We start from the raw sequence: 14,094 nt of genomic DNA on the forward strand, positions 1-14,094 counted from the left end.
ATTTAGCTCGATTAAAAAGAAAATAATTTTCTTATTTCAAATCGAATAAAAAAACATTATTTTCGTCCCCACAGAACCTTCTAGTTTCCCGCAAATTATTAATGAATAATTTATAATTCGTTCGTTCGTTCGTTCCAATAGCAATAGAAAAAATCAAATCGAACAATCGCGAAAAATGGCAAGCTATCTCCGACGTCGTATAGCGATCAATTCCGGCAAAGCCTACCGATCGGCTTTGACTCCACTTTCGAAAGCGCTCTCAACAGAGGATTCTCTGGCGGAAATCAAACCGGTGGAGATCGGTATTGTCTCCGGCATCCCCCAGGAGCACCTCCGCCGCCGGGTACGGTTGTGCTTTCTGCTTCTTCTTTGATTCTCCGATGTTGTTTTCCGATCTATGATTTGTTATATGACGATTCGAAATCGATTGATTTCTCAGTCAGATTAATCTGGAATATGTTTTGGAAGACCGAAATTATAGATTTTATCAATTGTTTCTTTTTTTTAATTTTTTTTCTTCAGTTTTTGTATCAACAATTACCTCTTCGATCGGGGTTTACGATGTTTCTATGTTAGGGTTTCGTCACCTTCCGTGTGCTTTGTTAAATGCCGATTTGGAATTGATTGATTTATCAGTCAGACTACATGAATTGGAAGACTGAAGTTACAGATTTTTATCAATTATGTGTGTGTATTGAGTAACTTTTTTTTCGAAATCCTTTTTATTGTTTTTTTTTTTTTTTTTTTTTTGTGAATTTTTTTATAGGTTCTGATATATTCACCTGCTCGAACCGCTACGCAACAAGGATCTGGAAAGGTCGGGCGGTGGAAAATTAATTTCTTGTCCACACAGAAGTACGTGCCTCTTCTCCAATTTCTCTCTGTTTTTAACGTGTGTAATTCGATCCACGTGTTATCGGGATTCGCCTTTTTTTATTATGGTCTTTCACCATCGGTAAAACGAAACAAGCAAATCCTAAAACTAGTTATTTTTATGATATCACTACACATATAGCATTTGTGACCAATTGGGGCATGTTTTCTCCGTTTCTCTCCCGGGGTATATCGATTTTCAATAATTAGTGATGCTAATTGGATGATCTGTCATTTAATTTTCCGTGTAGATTATATGCGTTCAAATTTAAATAACCATGGGTTGTTTGGTAAAACGTAGATGGGAAAATCCGTTGATGGGCTGGACATCGACAGGAGACCCGTACGCAAATGTCGGTGACGCTGGATTGAGTTTCAACAGTGAAGAAGCTGCAAAAGCTTTTGCAGAGAGGCATGGTTGGGAGTACACGGTACTGTCAAATTTCTATTTAATACCAATTTTGAAAAAATATTTCTTAATTTTTGTATTTAGGACGAGATTGATTAGCTCTTCGACATTTGTTAAACCGAGTTCCGATATGTTATCATATTTTATTTTGACTTGCAGGTCAAGAAGCACCATACGCCTCTATTGAAGGTTCGATTTTATTATTGCGTAGTTAACCAAATTTTTATTGCATGCGTCGTTATTGCAGTTGAAATTCGGTTTCTATTATTGTCAGTTCGGTTTCTATTAAATTTTTAGGTGATACGTATTTACTAGTCATCTTGTGATTATTTGAAAAAACATTGATTTTTTTTTTTTTCTTGGTAGTTGGATAATATTAAGGATTGCATGCTTATTTACCTATGTGTGTGTTTGCAGGTGAAGTCATATGCAGACAACTTCAAATGGAAGGGGCCTCCTAAGGAAGAGGAGAAATAATTAAAGTCTTTCAATATTTTGAGTTTTTCGAGCGATATATCGTTATAGAACCATATATAGTATATTTTTATAACGAGATCCTTAAATCAAACAAATCTAACATACATTTATGTACGAGTTAGATGCGGTGTTTCCTATGTAGCACGGACACGGAAACGGTGATATGGGGAAACGTTAAGAAGTTGAAGTTTCCGTGCTATATAAGGTGTTTCTTCATCTTAGGTTCTAGACCTATTTATTATTGTGGTGTAATGACAGTTGAGTCATTTTGTTATTTGGTTTAGTAGATAAATGAGATTAGATTGTCGTATTAAGAAAGTAATGGTGTTCCTTACTTATGAAGATTATGGATATTTGAAAGTGTTAAATTTTTTTAAATAAAATAAAAATAATTGAAATAAATAGTTACACCTGAAATTTAAAGCAAGAACGACCGCATAGCGCAGTGGATTAGCGCGTCTGACTTCGGATCAGAAGGTCGTGGGTTCGACTCCCACTGTGGTCGATTTTTTTTTTTGGGTCAATTATTAGTAATTAATGGGTTTTTTAGCCCATAATTTTCGGGCTTTTCTGTGGCCCATCACTAAAAAATGACAATAAATCGAGACAAATGAGTATAATTTAACACCCATAAATCACAATTATATATTTCATCTCACTTATTTTTTGGGAAAAGTACGATCACCACTAATGTTAAGGTTAAATAACGAAAAACCACCCCATCCCCTAATGTTAAGTTTAGATAATGGAAAACCACTCGTCAACGATGAATTTTCTTAGATGTTCACTTCTTACGCTATCAAATTTAACGAATATTCTAGATTCTGTGTAATATTGTCTAGTTTGTATCCGTTTTATTAAAAAAAATAGTTTGATATGTACCACAATTTAATATTTATAAGCTTAGAGACGCATTTTATGATCAAATTTGTTTCAAAGTGGAGATCTGGAATGGGTAAAACAATCACAAACTAGATAATATTCCATAAAGCCTAGAAAAATCTGTTAATTTAATATCATGAGGAGAACGTTTAAGAAAATTCATAATTGAGAAAATAGTTGCAATTACCCAAAAATTAGGGGTTTTTTCGTAATTTAACATTATCACGTGGCTAGCTATGATTTACCCTTATTTTTCCCCCCAAAAAAATCGAGAATTATTTCAGCCCACATAGTTTCAAATTCTTAAAAAAATACCGGTACAAATATTTGAATATTAATAAACTAAATCAACAGATTATTATTGAAATTAAAATTGAAATTGAATTGAATAATATTTTTTTTCCTTTTTAACACAACTGTGCGCGAAGCAGAGAATAGTTTTCCTCGTTTTTGTTAGTGAGAGCTGCTTGCTTACCTTCATCTTCACCAACGTTTCCCCACACAGAAAACTAATTTTTTTTTTTTTTTTATAAAATCGAATCATAATTGTCAACCCGGTTCGTCGATTTTCCGATTCTTCAAAAGTATGATTGATTGTTCGGGGAAAACTTCGCTAAATTTTTTGAATTAACTGGACATTTTCACTGCGCGTATCGATTTCCTCCGTAGGTCGTGCAGAAAAAGATACAAGGTAAAATTTTGAAACTGATTATATATTTATGTATATACATTCAGAAGAATCGATTGTGTTTGGGCAAATGAGAAGGATTCATGTTTTTATAGGTTTTGATTTAGCATTGATAAATTATAATCAAGCATATGAAATATGTGAAGAAAGTTTAGGGTTTAGAAAATTCATGGTTTGTAGGTTTCTTATTGCAGGTTTTATGTAATTATTGTGAACTAAATTTAGGTTGTTCAAGTTCATTACAAATGTATAAATTAGTTGGATTCTATGATTTTAGCTGAAATTGGATACTTTTGGGGGTTTTTGAATGTTCAGTTTAGGGTCGAGTTCATTCGTTTTGTTTTTTCGTAATTTGCTTCAAATGGAATTACTACATGATTCTTGATTCTGTTTTCACTGGACTAGGTTCTTTTTCTTGCTGTTTTTGCAGTAGATTGAAACGAAGAGGAGCTTATTGCAAATTTCGTTTTTTTTGTGCATTGGGATTTTAGGAACTAGAAGACAATGCAGTAACTGAAAAAGGAGACGAGCTCGATTGCCCAAGTACAATTATGCCAAGAGTACTTTCGAAGAAATTGCGCGTTCTCTGTTTCAGTTCCCATGTTCGGTTATCTGCTTGCAAGGCGAACACTATTAAAAATAAATTTATTTCGTCGTTTCATTTCAATGAACCATCAAAATCGCTACACTATTCAACCTATTCACGTCTATTTTCTCCGAAAATTCCATCACAAAAACTCACCCCACCTCTCGAGCCTGTTAACCCCGTTTCCAAAGACGGAATCTTTAACACAATGAATCAACCGATAAAAGGGTTTGACAATCTCATACACCTCAAGAACGAGCAAGAATCGCATGCGGAGAGAGAAATTCAAGAACCCGATGATTATTTCTTCGCCGACGTTGAAAAGGTATATAGAATACTGAGAAAATTCCATTCTCGAGTCCCGAAATTAGAACTCGCTCTGCAAGGATCTGGTGTTGTGGTGAGGTCTGGCTTGACCGAACGGGTTCTTAACCGCTGCGGTGATGCTGGGAATCTAGGGTACCGATTCTTCGTATGGGCATCGAAACAGCCTGGTTACAGGCACAACAAAGATGTGTATAAATCGATGATTAAAATATTGGCGAAAATGAGGCAGTTCGGAGCTGTGTGGGCTCTTATAGAGGAAATGAGGAAAGAAAGTCCTCACCTTTTATCGCCCGAGGTTTTTGTTATCTTAATGAGAAGATTCGCATCGGCAAGAATGGTGAAAAAGGCTGTTGAAGTGTTGGATGAGATGCCAAAATACGGGTGCGAACCGGACGAATACGCGTTCGGTTGTTTATTGGATGCTTTGTGCAAGAACGGTAGTGTAAAAGAAGCTGCTTTATTGTTCGAGGATATGAAGATTAGATTCGAGCCCACTATAAAACACTTCACATCTTTATTGTACGGTTGGTGTAAAGAAGGGAAATTAATCGAGGCAAAAGTGGTGTTAGTTAAAATGAGGGAGGCTGGTTTTGAGCCTGATTTAGTTGTTTACAACAATTTACTCAACGGATATTCGGTGGCGGGGAAAATGGCGGACGCATCTCATTTATTGGTTGAGATGCGGAGAAACGGGGTCGAGCCGAACGCCACGTCATACACAATCATGATTCAAGCTTTATGCGGTCGAGAAAAAATGGAAGAGGCTACGAGGGTATTTTCGGAAATGGAGAAAAATGGATGCGAGGCCGATGTTGTTACGTACACGACTTTAATAAGCGGTTTTTGCAAGTGGGGCAAGATGAAGAAAGCCCACGAGCTTCTAGAAGCTATGATACGAAAAGGGCATATTCCAAACGCCACGACTTATTTATACTTTATGCTAGCTCACGAGAAGAAGGAAGAGCTCGAGGAGTGCTTGGAACTTGTAAACGAGATGAAAAAAATTAGGGTCTCGCCCGATTTGTTCATATACAACACGATTCTCCGACTTTCTTGCAAATTGGGGGAAATTGAAAGCGGGATCCGAATCATGAACGAGCTAGAGGAAAACGGAATTGCGCCAGGTGTCGACACCTACATCATTTTGATTGGCGGGCTCGTGGAGCGAGCCCGTTTGGTCGAAGCGTGTGATTATTTCCAAGAAATGGTGGAAAGAGGTCTTTTTTCCGCTCCGCAGTACGGTGTAATGAAGGATTTGTTGAATTCGCTATTGAGAGACGATAAATTACAGCTGGCGAAAGATGTGTGGGGCTGCATAATCGAGAAAGGGTGCGAGGTGAATGTGTCTGCATGGACGATATGGATACATGCTCTGTTTTCAAACGGGCATGTGAAAGATGCTTGCTCTTACTGTTTGGATATGATGGAATCTGGGGAGATGCCGAAGCCAGATACCTTTTCGAAGCTGATGAAAGGTTTGAAAAAGCTCTATAATCGAGAGATTGCAGTGGAGATTACGGAGAAGGTGAGGAAAATGGCTGAGGAGAGAAATATTACGTTCAAGATGTATAAAAGACGAGGCGAAAGAGATTTGAAGGAGAAAGATAAGGCGAAGAAAGACGGGAGGAAGAGGAGGGCGAGGCAGCGACAGTGGGGGAGTCGAACTAGGAAGGCCGATACTTTATGATTTATATTTTTTTAATCGAAGATTGTACTTTTTTTTGTTTCTTTATATAGTAATTTTTTTTTAATTACTAGTGTTGTTGATGTTTTTTGGGTGAGAAGATATGTAATTTGCACTTTCTGCAGTACTTTGTTCAATAGAGGAACAGAGGATACTCTGTTTTCTTGTTCATTTGTGTGATTTTAGTGTCATAGCAAAACTTGTGCAGACATTCTTGTAATTCAAAGTTAAATGATTTAATAAAAATAAATGACGTCATAAATATCATTTATCTCGGCCCAAAGATTAAACACCACCTTTTACAAAAAGCCCAAAACGATAAAATAATTTTAATAATATAAATTTGCAAAATAATTAATTAAAAGATATATTTTACGAATGTCGATTTTATATTTCGTCATAGATTTCACTTCATTATATATTGAAAAATAGTTCATAGTTTTTCTTCTTTTTTTTTTGGCAAATCCTATTATGCAATTGATTTGCAATGAAGTTAAATCTTCAATTAAATTGGGGCTAAACTAAAAGTAGAGGTAAGAAAAAAAGGGGTTTAAGCAGCAAGATGGACTGAGAGTATAAAAAAATGGTTAGTTTGAGGACTAAAATGTCACAAAAAATGTGCTTCTTATGCATATATTGCTATAATCTTTATGTGAACTTATATTATTCTCTCCCACTCCACTCTGATTGAGTATAATTTGATAATAAATTACATTAGTTTCAAACGTGCAGATCGAAATCTCATGCAATTCCAGATGTCTAGCTAAATTTATAAGCTGTTAAAAAATAAATTATAAGAGAAAATTAAGAAACTGCATGTTGTAATTAATAATTTTTTTTTTTTGGTTGAAGAGAGAATAAAAAGTTTTAATAAAAAGTTTTTAAAAAATGTTGTAATTAATAAAAAGTTGGGTTATCAACTTTGATTTGATTAATTATTTTAGGGCTGGGACTTTGGGATCGGGATTCGGGATCCCGTCCCGTCCCGATTAGAATTTTACTATTTGGGATTAAAACTTCGGGAATTCGGGATTACGGGATTCGGGATTGGGATTATGAACAAATACGGGATCGGGATTCGGGAATTGGTTCAATCCCGATCGGGATATTTTAATCCCGAATTAGAAAAAAAAGAAAAAAAAACTAATAAACACACACACACACACACACACACACATACATATATATATATATATATATATATATATATATATATATATATATATATATATATATATATATATATATATATATATATATATATATATATATATATATATATATATATATATATATATATATATATATATATATATATATATATATATATATTTGTCAAGGAGATGAGAAATACAATATAATACATCGTTTCAACTTATTTTTAAAATTTTCAAATTTCATTTGTTCCAAGTTTTGTGGTAAAAATAAATAGTGCAATAATAATAGTATTTATATAATATATTCAAGTTGGTTTAATGTATAAAATAATATTAATGAAAAAAAAAATATATATTTCTTAGTTTTTAGCCAAAATATGGGATTCCCGATCCCAATCCCGAATTCCCGAAATATTTAGGGATACCGATATTACCGGGATTTAATATTATGGGACGGGATTGGGATTTAAAATTTCTATCCCGAATCCCGAAATCCCGATCCCGAAAATCCCGAATTCCCGAAATCCCGTCCCGAACTCACCCCTAAATTATTTTGTATATTAAAATCGAGATTGGTAAAATATCTTTCTTGGATCTTATGATTAATTAATTTTGCAAATTTATATTATAAAAAAAAAAATTATTGTTTTGGGCTTATTGAAAAGGGTAGGGTTTATTTAATATTTGGGCCGAGATAAAGGATTTTGTTCTAGAATAGTCTCCTATTATTTAAAATAAATAAATAAATAAGGAAAATAGCATAAATAAGGAAAATGTAATAAATAAATAAGGAAAATAGAATAAATAAGGAAAATATAATAAATAAAGGGTTTATTAGGGATAACCCCTTGTTCATATTTTCTAATGAGGTAGATCCAATTTTTTTTCCCCTTTTTGATATAGATCCAATTTTGCCAACTTGGCAAAATATATTATATAATTTTCCTTTAATACCCCTGTTTTATTTTTAAACCGCATTTATTTCCTTTACTACGTGATTTGAGATTTGCTGATACGTTGCCTAAAATCACGGAATAAAATTACGTGAGATCATTGGACGTTATATCAAATCGTGTACAATATTTTTCGAAGGTTCTCTTCAGCGTTCCAGCGGTTCTTTATCGTCTTTGAAGATTTCTGCACCGTCGTTGAAATAGGATCGAATTTGAGCGTTCGATGTTGGACGTTGTTAACCGGGTATGAATGCGTTATTCGTTTTTATTTTTCGCTCAATGTCTAGGATTGTCGATTACGGTGGTTAGAAATTTTAAGAGTTGTGTTGATACTTGATTCTATGAAGTAGAACGTTTTTTAACAAAATTACGTCGTCATATATACATCGTTATTTTTGGCGGATGATGTTTGTTTGGAAGAGGATTGACAGAGTTAGAAGATGATGGTTCACGCAGATCGGACCAGAGTTGTTTTATATGAGTTTCGTAGTTGGTTTATGCAATAATCGGAATAATTGTCTGTTGTGGTCGAGTTCATGTTTTTGATCCCGATCAATAGTTGGTTTATTTGTTTATAACAGCCGATTTAAGTGTGCTGGGTAGTACATTAAAATATAGTTCGTAGTCTTTTTTAAATTAGCGTATGGATTTTGCATTTTAAGTTTATTTTTGATGATATTAATGTATTGTCATTCAAATGTATTTGCAGTCTATTTAATCATTTTTTAGTATTCTGCATTTTTAATTTTGTTTCATGATTTTAGGTTTTTTCGATGGCGAATTTCGTAAGGATTTTGTTGAGGTTTGGTGGGTTGGTTGCTATAAAGAGGTGTTTACGATGTAATGGCTCGGTAACTTTGGTTAAGTTTTAAACCGTTGTAATACAGTAGTATACTATTATGAATACCGTATGATACTACCATTATCATTTTATTATACTATTATGCGATTATTAATGTACTAGAGTTTTTTAACTCGACATATTGGTTTGATTGTGTTATGATGTGTTTTATGTATTTTATCAAAACCCTAGATTGAAATTATGAGATTATTAATGTACTATTTTATTGGTTATGTTGGAATACTTTACGTTGGTGTTGTTCTCAATGTTCTTGTCATTTCAGTGGTATATTGTTTGTAACACAATTCATATCACTACTATAACCGTAATATACTATCATAGCAGATCAATGTACTATATTGAAATTATTAATATACTATGTGGTTGAATAATACGGGATCCATAGTCGATTAACGAGATCCTTAGTCGAATTAGATGAGTAAGATAGTCTATTACATGATATAAGGAAAATTACCCTAATTGATTAGTATTTCAAACAAACATATTATTCAGTTTCCATATATATTATTATTTTTTCATATATATCATTATTTACCCTAATCGTTTTCATATAATAAGGAAAATTACCCGAATTGATTAGTATTTCAATCAAACATATTATTCAGTTTCCATATATATTATTATTTTTCCAATAGTCAATTAACTAAACCCATAGTCGAATTAGATACATGGGATAGTCTATTAAAAGATATGAGATAGTCTATTAATTTTAAAACACAAATCCGCCGCCGTCACTTCTCAAATCTAGGGTTTTGATGATTCTTCGGCCCATAGTCGATTAACGAGATCCATAGTAAAATTATACCAGTGGGATAGTCTATTAAATGATATGGGATAGTATATTAATACAGATGTAATTCGACTATGCATCTCGTTAATCAACTATGGGCCGAAAATTTATCAAAACCCTAGATTTGAGTAATCCTATATTTGAGTAACCCTAGATTGGAGCAGGACGGCGACGGCGACGGCCAACGACGATATCACTTCTGGTGGATGTCCTGCCCATCAATTGTTGCAATATCACTGATTTAGTGCTCGAATGCGGTATGCGATTATGACAGATTTGCAAATACACAAACGTGATAGTCGATTTAGCCAAAACATATCAACAAATCGATGGATGATAGCGATTCAGCGAGTGGCGACGACGTACCTACGGCAGCTTGCTCGGAGTGCACGAAAATCGTCGTTTCACGGCAGTGCAGACGTCTTCCCCTTTCAATCGGCCGTACCGGGAAGTTGTTCTGGGAGGTTTTGCAGTTTATCCGATAGTGGGGTTTGGGATGATAGTGATTTAACGGGAAAATAGGAAGGGATTTGATTTTATTTCAAAAGGTAAAGTAACGGGTTTTGTGGGATTTGATTGAGGGTAATTATGTGATTAGGAAAAGTTTGGGCTCTTATCAAAATGGCAAATATAAATTTGAGTCTACCCCTATTATTTGAATGTTTAAGGGGGTTATATCTAATAGACCCATAAATAAATAAGGAAAATAGAGGGTAAAGGCTCCCCTATAAATAGGACTTGACTCTCCGTAATTTAGAAAAAGCCCTTTCTTCGTTTCGTCTTCTCCTCTTCTTCGATTCGAATAGAAACATCGTTCTTCTGAGATTGATTGATTGATTGATTGATTGAATAAAATCATCGGATATGGATATAAAATTGGTGGTTTACGCAACGGAGGAGTACGTGAACAAACTCCAGTACGCATTGGACACGTTCACATCGGATTTGATCAATCAATTCGGGCCAGACGCCATCGCAACCATGTCGAGCCCGCCGCCGCCAGGTGCGTTGAAGCCGCGTAAGCCGCTGCCGAGAAGGGCGGCGCCGATTCCAATTAGATTGCCGGAAGGAATACCGAGGGAAGTAGTGGAGGAGATGGTGAAGAGAATAGAAGAACTGGATTTCCAACACCAACAACAGCTGGCACAGATCAAAGGTGATTCAGCACGCATCTTGGATGTGGAATCAGTACTACAACTCGCCTGACTCACCTGTTTACGAATACCTTCTCGATCTCTCCCGCTTGATCAAACCCTATCTCGATAGAAAAGGCGCTGCTTTCGATTCTTTTGCCAAGAATTGGAATCATCTCACTACCAAATTGGGTACCCAATCCCAGCAATTACCTGCCGACGACGACGACGATGGTGATTCTATTCCGGCCACACCTTTTGAGAATTGGCGGCTCACGGCTCTTATGCTCCACCAGCTTTTGTCAACGGAAACATCTTAGATTCAAAACCCTAAGGGTTGATTTAATTAGGGCTGCTCTTTTTTTTTTTTTTTTTTTTTCCCTGATTGAATCCTATTTTCTTTGATTTGGTAAAACCGTGTTTTGTTAGGAAAATAACGGAAATTTTATTAAAAATATTTTAAAAAATTGAATTTTTAAATATTTTATAAATTGTAGTATAAAAATTATATATTTTAATATAAATATTAATATAACATTATATAAATAAAAATAAAAATTCTGTACAAAACTCGGTTCGATTTACCGATCGATTCCCTTACTATGTGAAAAGTCACATTGTAAGGAATTGCTCCCACGGGATAGCATTTCAAATGAAAATAATGATTAGTTTAATACATGATAATAACAATTATAATAAAATTTATTAGTGATATCGATAACATCATCAACATTTATACAAATTTAATAATACAAACTCATTCAAAAAAAAAAAAAAAACCTATAAAAACTTAATTGTCATAATATGAAACTGATCATTTAAAATGAAGCAAATTTTTTTTAAAAAAAAATAGGTTGGAAAATAGGAGATAAAATAATAATAATAATTAAAAAAATATAGATGTAGTGGATTATGATTGTGCAAGCCGATGTTTGGTGTTAAAGTAATTAGAAAAAAATGGCTGTAAAATAGGAGATACAAAAATTATATATACACATAAATTAATATATTTTTACAAATACGTCATTAGGGTTTCTTAGGTTACTCTAGCATTTCTTTCTTTTACATATAAGATATAGATGGTCGGGAAAAATTAGAGTGTCGGGATGAATATGTGTTGAATTTGATTACATAACGGAGTGAGAGAGGCAAGGTTCCAACAAAGAATTTTCCGAACCCTTGAGGATAATGTCTTCTTTTAAGGGAATTGGGAATGAACTTAAGGAATTACTGTGAAAGTGAAACACCATTTGATGGTCAAGATTCCAAGGGCAAGTTCCAAGCTTTGAATGACCCTTCAAGTAGTTTTGTGGAGTCTTATAAATTGGGACACCCTCTCCATTCACGATTCATTCAGAAATCATCAAGTCAACAAAAACACATAAGAACAACTAGCTACAACAAGAGCAATAATGTATTCTAGTGTTAGGCAGAAAATTGAGAGTGGATTTTTCAGAGTTCCTAAGGGAATTGAGAGGTATTGTGAGTTGTGAGTTGTAGAAGAGAGTGTGAGTGTATGTAAACATTGTTCTTGTTCACCCTATAATAAAAATATGCAGCAGCCCGTGGACGTAGCCCAACTTGGATGAACCACATAAATCTCGTGTCTTCAATCTTTTTTATTTAATTTGGTTGTTCAAATCATAACAATTGGTATCAGAGCCTCAGGAATTATACATTACTGGGGCAACCAGATTCGTGGAAGAAGTAATGGCGACAAAAGAAGTAAAATTCAAACTTGAGAAGTTTGATGGTGCAGACTTTGGTTTCTGGAAGATGCAAATCGAGAATTATTTGTATCAAAATAATTTGTATCTGCATCTTGAAGAAGAGAAGCCTGAAGCCATAAAAGATACCGAATGGCAACTTCTCAACCAACAAGCTCTTGGAGTTATTAGATTGTCATTATCTCGTAATGTTGCTTTAAACATAGTGAAAGAGAAGACCACAACCGGTCTTATGAAGGCTCTTTCAATTATGTACGAGAAGCCGTCAGCAACAAATAAAGTACATTTAATGCGACGATTGTTCAATTTAAGATGACTGAAGGATCGTCGGTGGCCCAGCACCTCAACGAGCTCAGCACAATCACATCACAATTAAGTTCTGTTGAAATAGATTTTAATGACGAGATACAAGCGTTGTTACTTTTATCTCCCTACCAGATAGTTGGAACGCTACTGTCAGTGCTGTGAGTAGTTCATCGGGAAATAATAAGTTGAATTTCAAAGATGTTCGTGACCTCGTTCTCAGTGAAGAAATTCGACGTAAAGAATTGGATGGTGTTTCGAATCTTCTGCCTTATCAACCGAGTCAAGAGACCGTTCGGTGAAAAACGATTGCGGAAGATCTCTTCAACGAGGAAAATCGAGAAATGGGAGATTGAAATCAAGAAATTCCAGAAACACTAAAACCGTTGAGTGTTGGAATTTTGGCAAGACAAGTCACTTCAAGAATCGGTGCAAAAACGCTTCAAAAAATCATGACACGGAGACTGAAGCTAATGTTGCATAGACATTAATACATGATGATGCTTTAATTTTCACCTTGGAGAAAAAGGAAGAGTCTTGGGTTTTAGACTCTGGAGCTTCATTTCATGCGACTTCTCAATGCGACTTCTCAGTAAGAGTTCTTTGAAAGATACAAATCTGAAAATCTTGGAAGGGTATACCTCGGCGATGACTAACCTTGCGACATTATCGGAAAATTCAAGGGGATGATTAATTTAAATGGGCCTATTTTAGAGCTGAACAATGTGAGGCACATCGCTGATCTCAGAAGAAACTTAATCTCGGTAGGTCAATTAGCAAGTGGGGGATATACCATAATTTTTCATGGTAACGATTAGAAGATTTCTAAAGGTGCCATGACAATTGCACATATCGTCAACCGTTGGAATTGGAAATCTGTCTTTGACAGCGACTTCGTTTAATTTTCTGTAATCTGTACAAAAATGCCAAGATCCATCCTTCTTTCGTACTAATAAAACTGGCGACGAGAATGGACTATTACTATGCCGAATCAGCCCCGACTCGAGTAATTCCGCTACCTGCTTCTCTATTTCATTTTTTTGAAAGTGAGCGTATCTATACGGTGGAACGTTCACCACTTTTGATTCGTCGGTAAGAAGGATACGATGGTCGAACTCTCTCGGTGGTGGTAATGTTTTTGGTTCCTACTGTACATCAGTGAATTCCTCCAGAATTTGTTGTATGGCTTTGGTTTCTGCATGTTTAATTGATTTTGGTTCGTATTGGTGAATCGATGTAAGCC

At 34.8% G+C, this 14,094-nt stretch overlaps 2 protein-coding genes and 1 non-coding gene across 5 annotated transcripts; all 3 read left to right on the plus strand.

Annotated features, from left to right (window-relative positions):
• The first annotated feature begins 48 nt into the window (after nt 1-48).
• On the plus strand, nt 49-2,163 carry LOC105966615 (NADH dehydrogenase [ubiquinone] iron-sulfur protein 4, mitochondrial). The gene is made up of 5 exons (XM_012991204.2): nt 49-343; nt 767-855; nt 1,175-1,304; nt 1,442-1,471; nt 1,700-2,163. The coding sequence occupies exons 1-5, from the start codon at nt 176-178 to the stop codon at nt 1,757-1,759; spliced, it is 477 nt and encodes a 158-aa protein (XP_012846658.2). The 5' UTR covers nt 49-175; the 3' UTR covers nt 1,760-2,163.
• Nucleotides 2,164-2,190: 27 nt separating this feature from the next.
• On the plus strand, nt 2,191-2,264 carry TRNAR-UCG (transfer RNA arginine (anticodon UCG)). Its single transcript has one exon. It is a non-coding gene; the product is annotated as a tRNA-Arg (tRNA).
• A 735-nt stretch (nt 2,265-2,999) lies between these two features.
• LOC105966625 (putative pentatricopeptide repeat-containing protein At5g65820) lies at nt 3,000-6,097 on the plus strand. Of its 3 annotated transcripts, none has more exons than XM_088826515.1 (2): nt 3,000-3,332; nt 3,763-6,097. In XM_088826515.1, the coding sequence occupies exon 2, from the start codon at nt 3,881-3,883 to the stop codon at nt 5,927-5,929; it is 2,049 nt and encodes a 682-aa protein (XP_088682641.1). In that variant the 5' UTR covers nt 3,000-3,332; nt 3,763-3,880; the 3' UTR covers nt 5,930-6,097. The 3 variants fall into 3 exon arrangements, with proteins under 3 accessions (XP_088682641.1, XP_012846672.2, XP_088682642.1); XM_012991218.2 differs by having other exon boundaries at nt 3,080-3,332; nt 3,821-6,097; XM_088826516.1 differs by having other exon boundaries at nt 3,089-3,332; nt 3,760-6,097.
• The last annotated feature ends 7,997 nt before the right edge of the window (nt 6,098-14,094 follow it).

The sequence above is a fragment of the Erythranthe guttata genome, chromosome 12 (assembly GCF_056151865.1).
Source record: "Erythranthe guttata isolate IM_541 chromosome 12, IM_541, whole genome shotgun sequence".
Classification (NCBI taxonomy): domain Eukaryota; kingdom Viridiplantae; phylum Streptophyta; class Magnoliopsida; order Lamiales; family Phrymaceae; genus Erythranthe; species Erythranthe guttata.

What these genes read in the sequence shown, in the direction of transcription:
- LOC105966615 (XM_012991204.2), top strand. Translation starts at nt 176, where the DNA reads ATGGCAAGCTATCTCCGACGTCGTATAGCGATCAATTCCGGCAAAGCC. An exon ending in GGCATGGTTGGGAGTACACG is followed by an intron (nt 1,305 to 1,441) that starts GTACTGTCAAAT and finishes TTTGACTTGCAG; the next exon opens with GTCAAGAAGCACCATACGCC. An exon ending in ACCATACGCCTCTATTGAAG is followed by an intron (nt 1,472 to 1,699) that starts GTTCGATTTTAT and finishes GTGTGTTTGCAG; the next exon opens with GTGAAGTCATATGCAGACAA.
- LOC105966625 (XM_088826515.1), top strand. Translation starts at nt 3,881, where the DNA reads ATGCCAAGAGTACTTTCGAAGAAATTGCGCGTTCTCTGTTTCAGTTCC.